General features: G+C 36.4%; 1 protein-coding gene across 1 annotated transcript; it reads left to right on the top strand.

Annotated features, from left to right (window-relative positions):
* The first annotated feature begins 1,513 nt into the window (after window positions 1–1,513).
* Window positions 1,514–6,735, top strand: LOC129580151 (uncharacterized). Its single transcript, XM_055470355.1, has 3 exons — window positions 1,514–3,974; window positions 4,044–4,262; window positions 6,631–6,735. Exons 1-3 carry the CDS (start codon window positions 3,579–3,581, stop codon window positions 6,733–6,735), a joined length of 720 nt encoding a protein of 239 aa, XP_055326330.1. The 5' UTR covers window positions 1,514–3,578.
* Window positions 6,736–10,780: the final 4,045 nt, after the last annotated feature.

The raw sequence follows: 10,780 nt of genomic DNA, 5'->3' as shown, positions 1-10,780 counted from the left end.
CGGTTCTGCTGGTGTTGCCTTTGCATCTTTTCGTTGCTGTTGTTTTTTCAACTTTTGGCGCTTGGCATCGGCTTCCTCACGTAATGTAGTCACCACTTCTGGCGATGTTAAAATGGTCGATTCTATAGGCTTGGGGCCTCGATTTGACTTTTGACCGGTTCACCACGTTTCAGCGGTTTCCAACCGCTTTTAATGCATCGCTAAGATCAGCAACTAATGTTTTGCTGATATTTCATCGATATTATGCATGAAAAATCATGTATTCGCATTGAAAATGCGTTCTGAACTCATCAAGTGTCAAAAATGACGTGTCCCATAATCCCCCACAAAAAGTGTCCCACAATTCCCCACACGCTAATGATCACAAGATGGCTGCGTATGAGTAACTTAATGAATGTTCATGCAAATGCCTTTTGTTTGGTGAAACTACAATGCCATACGATAATTATAAAGATATTGTACTTTGTATATCGTCCCTGCATTTTTTCTATTACTTTTGAAAAATTGAAAATTACGCGCCACCCCAAAAATTGGTCATGCCACCCCATACAATCAATCCTGGCTACGGGCCTGCATTCAATTTATACCGGTAGATAAATTGACGAGAAGTTTTACGTCTGTAAAGGCAGATCCATGTTGATTGCAGAGTGCATTGAGTTGACATGGACTATGATTTGAAACGTAACTAGAGCATTTGATGTTAATTGATAAATAATTCAAAATTGACTTCAAATATAAGAATATTAAGTCGCCAACTCGTGGATGGCTACAACAAAGCACAAAATCAAAATTTACAATAAATAAGTGTAAACATCACAGATAAGTATCATCATTTCAATACACATAAAAGAATGTATGGAAAACAATTCGTCAGTCTTTTAGTATTGATTTTGCTATGTGATTCGTGCGAGATGAGTTGAATACCACGTAGGTGGTTGAGACCTGGGACAGCCCCGCTCGTGTTTGTTGCAATCAGCGGCAACCCAAAGAATGGCACCTGGGCAATATGCGTTGTCCTTGATGAATTCGTCCGCTTGAGATCATGGATCGGGTTTAACGGCAACACGAAAATCTTAATTTCATAATTAATGTATAAAAATAAAAAAATGTAATTCTTATTACTTTATTACCTTCTTATTACTTTAATAAGATGACCTATTACTTATTACTCATCTTATTACTTTGTAATAAGATGCGTAATAAGTAATAAGTCCATTTATAAGTAATAAGTCCATCTTATTACATCAATAAGATTGTAATTGTAATAAGATTGTAATAAGTATCTTATTACTTTTGGCGCAAAGAAAAATCTCAAAAAAAGTTTCATGTAAAAAACATGTCAATTTTTTTCAGACGAAAAAATGTTGAAAAAAAATGTGTCTTGCAAAATTTGACATGGTTTTTGTATGAAATTTTTGAAGAAAAGTAGACAGTAATAAAATGAAAGTAATAAGTAATATGTAATAAGTTACTTATTACTTTACTTCTATAAATTAATGTGGGTGTTCTCGTAGAAAACATATACAAAAATGAGGTTACCTGGATGAAAAATTGACGAGGCGGCCAGGTAGTCATTTGAGTTTGCAAAGCGATCCAGAAGTGGTGTCCGCCATTCTGCGAACCGATGATGCAAAATTCGTCTTTGAGGTCGCTGCTGTGAAAAGTTCCGGCACCATGTTCACCATTTTGCACATTTGAGGAATTGGAACCTCGCGCACCAACTTCATGTGCTTGTCATTGGTCTTGAACTGTTCACAGTGTCTCAACGAACGGCTATGATGAAATGAGACTTGGTCACTAACTGTTGGACAGTTAGCGTTACCTTTGATGATGTCGTAGAAAAAAGTCAATGACGCGTTGACACGTCGACGGCGAAGACTAATCATGTTCAAATCTGACAATCGCTGCTCGTACGGTGTGATTGAGTATTGGTTGTGCACGGATGGGTATTCTCGACGAGCGTACATAGTGAATTGGCGTTGCACGGATTCAATTTTGTCGCTGTGAATTTTGTGGAATGGAAGCCATACCATGGCGCAGTAATCGAACTGAAATTGAACTAATGCAAAATACAGCGACTTTAGTGTGGTAACGTTAGTGATGTCATGGCAGAAGCGCTTGACAAAGCCAAGTGCAGCCATTGCCTTCGAAGTGACCATGTCGATGTGTTTGGCAAAAGATAGCTTTCTGTCAATTAGAACACCCAAGTCCTTGTGTTCAGTCACTTTGTCGAAGGTATGGTCGCCATAGGTGTAGTTTGTATCCAAATGCTGACGTTTCTTGTAGATAGATAGCACTGCACATTTACATTTCTTGAGGTTTAGGTGCAGCAAGTTCACATCACACCAATGCTTAAGTTTGTCGACGGCTTGTTGCAGTATCTCTGCATCTTGCTGAGATTTGATGACTTTGGCAATTTTGATATCGTCGGCAAACAGTAATATCATGATGTCTGGGGGCATTTGATCCATGATGCCGTTGATGAATAGCAGGAACAGTGTTTTTCAGAACAGATTGAATGACCTCAATTTTTGAATCAAAATGTTGTGATCAACTCGATCGAAGGCTTTCGTAAAGTCCGTGTACAGGACATCAACTTGAGCTCCAATGTTCAAGCCACTCTGGGCGTAGTACACAAACTCGGTTAGGTTTGATGCTGTAGATAGTCCTTTCAAAAGGCCTTGTTGGTTAGGCGAGATGCGATCATGAACTGTTTCAAGCAATTTTACGTTGACAAGGTGCTCGAAGAATTTTGCGATTGTTGGTAATTTTACTATGCACCTGTAGTTTTCAATGTTTGATCTGGCGCCCTTTTTGAATATGGGTGATACACTCGATCGTTTCCATTCGTCGGGGAAAAATTTCAGATGAAAGCGACTCATTGAAGATTTTAGACCCAAGATCCAAGCTTTGAGGGCGATGAGGCACGGGTGAACGTTATCTGATCGCGCCAAAAATTTACAAGTCTTTTTTTATGGCCAACCCCCTATGAAAATGAATCACCACATGTGAAATTCGAAAATGACCCGAAAAAACCATCCTAAATATCTATCAGTGAGACTTAAAGAACGCAAGTTTGTCCAACTTCGTAGCAATAAAGAGAAGTATGTTTCATTGCAACTAATAATGGTTAAAACAATGTATGTTCGTTTTTGGCGATTCGTCAGGTTTTGCACGGTTTTCACGGAACTGATAAGAGCTAACAACTTGGTGTCTCCAGTTATCTCTTATCTTTTATCAGTTCCGCGAAAAGCGCGAAAAACGATAAGGAAAAAAATTCCATACAAAATTTGCTTTTTTATGTGCGTGATTTGCGTCCAACTGATAAGAGATAAGAGAAAACTGTCTTCAGCTATGTTATAGAGGACATCGAGTACTACAAATTTGCCGAAGACACCATGTTGTTATCGCTTATCAGTTCTGCATAAACCGTGAAAAACCGCGGAGGCTAGACGGTATGCCATCATACTTTCTTTTAACGCAGATAGAATCAACAGGAAACATACTTTCCTTCTCGAAAATATAAATCAAGAAAAAAACATACATTCTTCTACGTCTCACGAATAGATATATAATTAATGTTTCAGGTTCCTGTTCAAAGGGTTACTAAATATCCATTGCTTTTGGCGCGTTTGTACAAAGTGACACCAGGGCATTTGGAGGGCCGCGAACGTCTTAAAGAGGCTCAAGAAAATATTGAAGCTCATTTGTGTCGGATGAACCGCGTGGCCCAGAACATATCCTCAAAACTATGGAGACGTTTGTCATCCAACCCATTACGAGCACGTGAAAATGATATTGCCAATATAAAACTGAGAAAAATTGCAATTGATTGTCTGGACTGGAACAATGAAAAGGTGCATTTCATTGTAGAAGGTAAACTACTCATCACCCATCCCACGGACAACAATTGGAGAAAGGGCAAAACAATCAAATTAACTCCTGTGTGCGCTTTGTTAATCACAAACGAAATGGTATGCAAATAATTCATTTTAATTAAAAATGTTATGTTCTAATAATGTAATTATATGTCCTAATTTTAGACATCAGCTGTAACATCCGATCATTCCTTCGACTTGACGTTTCCACGGTACTCTCCAAATAAAGAAGCTGCGTTCCTATTGATAAGAGAAAAGTCAAATCGTTATACATTATATCGCGAACCATTTTACTTGGATCGTTGCGTTGTTTGTACAGAGTCAGATTTGGCTGAGTACTTTGAGGTGCACGAAATAGCTTCAAAGGATAGTTTCGTTTTCAAGGTTATTTTATTTTATTTTTATTTTATTAAACACCGCCAAGCTCTGGCTGAATATAATGTGGGTTTTGATTGAGGTTTGGCAGGAAAAGAGTGCAAGACTGTTACATATTTAAAATAATAGACAATTTGTAGCAATAGGTTTCGATAACTATCAGTTCTCGCCTCGTTAAAAACCATGCTCTTTTCGTAAATTATGCGGTAATCACAATAGTAGGAACATGAAAACGAAAACAGTCATGCAACCAAGATGGAAATGCCTGATATTAGTCTATGGCAAACGGTCCAAGATAACCTTTGGTAAACGTTTCCAAGGGACAAAGGCTATGTGAAGCGTTTAATTACGCGTTAATTTGAGACTCTAGGACAGCAAAAGTCGTCGCTCAATTTATACCGGTAGATAAATTGACGAGAAGTTTTACGTCTGTAAAGGCAGATCCATGTCGATTGCAGAGTGCATTGAGTTGATATGGACTATGATTTGAAACGTAACTAGAGCATTTGATGCTATTTGATAAATAATTCAAATTTGATTTCAATGATAAGAAAATTGAGAACTCGACTGGTTTGCGCATATATACGATCCAACTATTGGGGTTTCATATGGAAATTTCGTGTATTTTTAATGCTTTTTCAATCGGACAAAAGGCCTAATTTATGCCAAATAGTGTAAACTAAGCGCCCAAAAAAGATTTTCAATGAATATAATGTAATTTACCAGATTTTTTTGAATCTAGAATTAGAAGCGGGATTTTCGAGTTGGACAAAATTAAGTATACAGTCCGTTTAATATTTGTTTAAATAGATAAAATTCAAAGACATTGAAAAAGTGTGGATACATTATGATGTTGGTGAACCAAGAATGATATTGAAGCATGTTAACCGGCGTTTAAAAGCTTGAAGTTAGATCAACGAAATGCAATAATAACCGATCAAATATTCTAAGTACTTTAAGAGATACAGCCGTGAAAGTATGACAGCTGCTGTCAAAATATCGCCATTTATTTGACATTTGACATTTGAGGACACTAATAATTTATTATGTTTTGGTGGATTGAAAAGTCGGGTACTTTTTGAATGAAAACTCATTTTTTTTCGCAAAATTTAATTTCATTTCTCAATATAGGCTCCTTTTAGCTCGATACAGCGAGCCCAACGATCTTCCAACATTTGGATGTCCTTCAAAAAGTACGATTTCTCTTTCAACTCAAAATATGCTAAATTTCTCCATTTTACTACCAATCATAGCAAACGCTCGCGTCCTAATACCTTACAATTAAGTTTAGATGACTTGCGAGTTAAGAGTGAGACAATGCCCAAAAAATGCAGTATGCAATGCGGCAATTTATAGCTTTAATCAATGGATTTTACCACCATCAAACTAACATGTGAACTGAATGAAAATCGTGGTTAAAATGTGTATTTTCTTCTTTGAACTTTTACCCATTTGACTATGATTTTCTATTCCGATCAATCTGAAAATGACAAGATATGTTCTCCTAATATAATATTCTCCTCTTTTAATATTTCTGTATAGTATTGCCCATTAATATTTCCATATTCCAAATGGTCGTTGTGCAAATCTTCTGAGTCGTTTTTTTTCGATTTGGTGGCCTTAGAGCATTTGAACAATGTCTACTCACTGTTTCGACTATGGGTTCCCATATGTTGGAATGTTTTTAAAATACATCAAGTTCTGACTTATCAATCCACCTAGTATTAATAGATGTGGACCAGAATATTTTTTTAAATTATATAATACAATGTATTGTAGTTCGTTGCAGGGGAGGAGGAGAATTATGATTTATTATATTATTTATGTCATCCCTATGTAAACCCATACACAGTTTCTTATAATACTGCTTCTTCTTCTTCACACTGTCGTACACAATGGGCGCGGCCATATTGAAAATGTATACAGTGTATTGAGTGCCATTTGTGAACATTATAACCAATATGGCGACTTACATGTATAGATGTGTTAGTTAAGAAGAAGAAGCAGTCACACTGCACCGTTCGCATACGGACGATTTATGTTGTGAGAGAGGTAGGAGGATTTTATCCCGCGCAACGTGATTTCTGCTCCACCAGTATTTTGTCTGAGATATACCCTGACTGGGTTTCCGCCACTAAAGAAGGATTCTCTATCTCTTTTTACCACACCATTTGGTAAGACAATATAAAAGTAGTGCACTAAGTGAAGGCATTCCAAAACTGCGTTGTAAATATTCTCATTGCAAACGATTTCATGAATTGTACAACCATGGTTGGAATATTTATAGTGTTACCTCATATTGTTAGCGTTCCCACACTTGACAAACCCCAACTAGAGTTGTACAAATTCGTCTCCAATGACAACATTCACAACGCAGGGTTGGTTTCAGTCCTATGGCGTACAATACTATTCGACGATTCCACACCAAGCGGAACAAAATTTGGAAGTGACCTCGCCGATTTCGCTCAAACTTGGTGTATAAACTTCTTATCGGCAAAAACTCGCAAAGCCAAAAAATTAGGGTGACCTTCCCCACCCAGGGTGACCTAAATATTGAAAAAAAAATGGAAAATGGCACTTTTTTGACATTTTCACACTAGAAAAGTGTGGTACAAACTTTCAAAACTATATGCATGGTTGGATAGATAATCGATGGGGCTAAAAAAAAGTCCACTACGATCACCCCATCCGGGCCCATTCAGGCCCTGAAAAGTGGGTTCAAAGTATAAAATGTGAAAAAAGTCAATTAGACGTGGTTTTATTTTTTCGATTTTTTGAGCTTAAATGGTAGGCAATCTCAAAATCTAAAACATGGTGAATCCGAATCTCTACTTGCTTTTTCTAAAAATGTAAAAAAAAATTTTATGTAATTTTGATCTCACCATTTTCACAGGGATTTTGGCTATATAATTTTTTTACACACCAAATAGGTGGCCTGACGATGGTGGTGTGTTCTGATGAATGGTGGTGTGTTCTAATATTGAAGAAAAAAGTGAAAAAATCGCACAATCACACAACAACTGCCGAAATCAAGGCAGTGGACCTGATTTTTGACCAAAAATGATTGCATTTTCGAATTCCCTGTTGAAAATTAGCTTAAGAATGGCTGGTTTAAATTTCTTCAAGCTTATCTTCAATTTAAAAAAAGCTCGAATGGTTGAATGTTCAAATATACTAAAATTGACTGTGAGTATTTGAATGGAGTTTTTAATTGGCAACATCAATCTGAGTATCATTTGAAGTCTTGATTCAATTTTGAATAGACGATTCTTGAGCTAATTTTCGACAGGGAATTCGAAAATGCAATCATTTTTGGTCAAAAATCAGGTCCACTGCCTTGATTTCGGCAGTTGTGGTGTGATTGTGCGATTTTTTCACCTTTTTCTTCAATATTAGCCTCCCCAATGCCAAATTTGAGCCATATAAGTGACACGTGTTATATGCTACAAGGAACTAGACATCAAGCGCTACATTTAAGGAACACATCGCATCAGTGCTAGTGCCTTTGAAGCAGTTAAAAATGGTCGCATACTTGCAGAAACACGATTTTTCAAACTACCGACCCCGATTTGAGGCAGAAGGAAGGGTTTGATCAAGTTAAAATGTTCTACATATAAGTAGTTTTTTTACGAGTTTTTCGAATATTATAGTGATTTGGGGCCAAAAGCGGGTTTCTGCCCTGTTTTTCCCTAAAATAGTGATTTTTGTGATTTTTCGACTTTTTGAGCCTTCCCTGTCACTCCAAAGGAGAGAGCGGCCCCAACCAATGGTATTATTTGATTCGTTGGAGTCTGCTGGGCATTTCATCAGAACACACCACCATCGTAAGGCCACCTATTTGGTGTGTAAAAAAATTATATAGCCAAAAACCCTGTGAAAATGGTGAGATCAAAATTACATAAAAAAATTTTTTTTACATTTTTAGAAAGTGCAAGTAGAGATTCGGATTCACCATGTTTTAGATTTTGAGGTTGCCCACCATTTCACATTTTGTACTTTGAACCCACTTTTCAGGGACTGAATGGGCGCGGATGGGGTGGTCGTAGTGGACTTTTTTGTAGCCCCATCGATTATCTATCCAACCATGTACATAGTTTTGAAAGTTTGTACCACACTTCCCATAGTGAAAAATGTCAAAAAAGTTCTACAGTCAATTTTGCGCAAAATATCGGCCACCCTAATTTTTAATCAGGTGGAGAAGGTCACCCTAATTTTTTGGCTTTGCGAGTTTTTGCCCATAAGAAGTTTATACACCAAGTTTGAGCGAAATCGGAGAGGTCACTTGCAAATTTTGTCCCGCTTGGTGTGGAATCGTCGTATTTTAAAGTACCTGATACCTTTTCGTGCTTTTTGACAGATGTACTAAATTGAATGTTTTCAATGTCGCCATCTGTTGTTGGTGATACAAATATCTTATCACATGGTTCTGATGAAGATTTTATTTATTGTTTATACAATTTTATACAAAATCACTTTTTGATTCATAAACTCAATTCAGAAAAGAAATCACAGTTATTTCAAAAGTCGAGTTATTTTGCATGCAAAATGCCTAAAACATAAGAGTGAGAAAATTGTCATCATCAAGTTTACACGGCACGACCAATTTCAAGTGTTACAACTTTGTTTTGAAAACAATAGTACAAAATAACAAATGGAAAATCATTCTTTTGTCTCTTTGTGGACATTAATTCCCACATTTTCGATAGAAAGTGAATTTTTTCACACAACTCATAATTTCACAATCACGTTTTAGTACATTTCATTGTTCAATACCGATATTGAACACACCCTAACATCAGCAATGGTATCTGTCAAACTTTACGCTCTGAAAATGACATTCATGGCAAACATTTAAAAACAGTCAATATTTTATTTTTTTAATTTTTATTTGGGAAAACTAACACTTTCGAAATCATACCAAATATTACCCATCATTTTCAAATATTTGAGTTCATTTTTACGGATCTAACGAAATATTTGAAAGTTTTCGTGCCGAGGTGGTGTTGAGACTATACAATTCGGTTGTATCGTTTCGGCACGACCATTTTCAAATACTTGAGTTCATTTTTACGGATCTAACGAAATTTTTGAAAATTGTCGTGCCGAGGTGGTGTTGAGACTATACAATTCGGTTGTATCGTTTCGGCACGACCATTTTCAAAAATTTGAGTTCATTTTGCCATTTGAATGATTTGCCATTTATTATTTTGTACTAGTGTTTTCAAAACAAAGTTGCAACACTTGAAACTGGTCGTGCCGTGTAAACTTGATCATGACAATTTTCTCACTCTTATGTTTAAGGCATTTTGCATGCAAAATAACTCGACTGTTGAAATGACTGTGATTTTCTTTTCTGAATTGAGTTTATGAATCAAAAAGTGATTTTGTATAAAATTGTATAAACAATAAATAAAATCTTCATCAGAACCATGTGATAAGATATTTGTATCACCAACAACAGATGGCGACATTGAAAACATTCAATTTAGTACATCTGTCAAAAAGCACGATTCTTCGCTGCAATAGGAATCATGCTCTTTCCTTTTTCTCCCTCTTTCGTTTTGGGAATGAGGTTTCTTACATTTTCAATGGACAAAAAATTGCAAATCCTTTTTGTTTTATGTATGCATAAGAAAATGAGAAAAGAAACGCATTTTATCATTATTATTACAATAAAAATTCGATGCATAAGCAATAAACTTTCACTTTTATACAACACGTTTGCATGTGTCACATACACAAACGGACTGCGTACACAACAAAATAGCGATGTAGCCACACAATGGGTCGGCATATTATGCTGAGTCATAAATATGCTTGCTTTTAGGCAATGCAAACGCGCAGCCTTGATATATAGAAATACCTGTGCCGGTATTCTTAGTCATTCCGCAAAAATCGTTCGGGATTATTTTTTTTCGTACATAAGACCATATTGGAGTGAAAGAGAGAGATTCCACTATTTTTCAGCGTCCCACCGGAATTATTTCGATAACTCAAGGAAGAGTGGATTGTGTGAGAAATAATTCCGGTGGGACGCTGAAAAATAGTGGAATCTCTCTCTCTTTCACTCCAATATGGTCTTATGTACGAAAAAAATAATTCCGAACGATTTTGGTGGAATGACTTAGAATTCCAGCCCTGGTCTCATTTGCACGTCACAAGGCAGCATAGAATGAAAATTGAATTCTAGAACTGATTGCGCCTTTGAAATGGTTGTTTTAGTGGTTGAGAATATATTTTTCTACCATTGTCATGCATTTTCCCATTTTCTGTCATGCAATATCAATTTTTTCTTTTCATATAGGGGAATGTGGGGAATTTTGGGACACACTTTCTGTTTGGTTCATAACTTGCTCAAAAATATTTTTTTTTCCAAATTTGCAAAATGTACGTTATAGTACGCCAAAAATCCCATCTTCTGGAACTTGCCACTTGTAAAATTTCGAATTAGCTGAAAAAAATTCAGTTGTTGGCGCAAACCCTTTGATTTTTCGATTTTCAAAAACCGGGGGAATTATGGGACACCT

The sequence above is a fragment of the Sitodiplosis mosellana genome, unplaced genomic scaffold (assembly GCF_009176505.1).
Source record: "Sitodiplosis mosellana isolate CC-2019 unplaced genomic scaffold, AAFC_SMos_1.0 Smas_scaffold_7125, whole genome shotgun sequence".
NCBI lineage: Eukaryota > Metazoa > Arthropoda > Insecta > Diptera > Cecidomyiidae > Sitodiplosis > Sitodiplosis mosellana.
The sequence above is the reverse complement of the archived record's forward strand: the minus strand, read 5'-3'. Positions and strand labels throughout refer to the sequence as shown.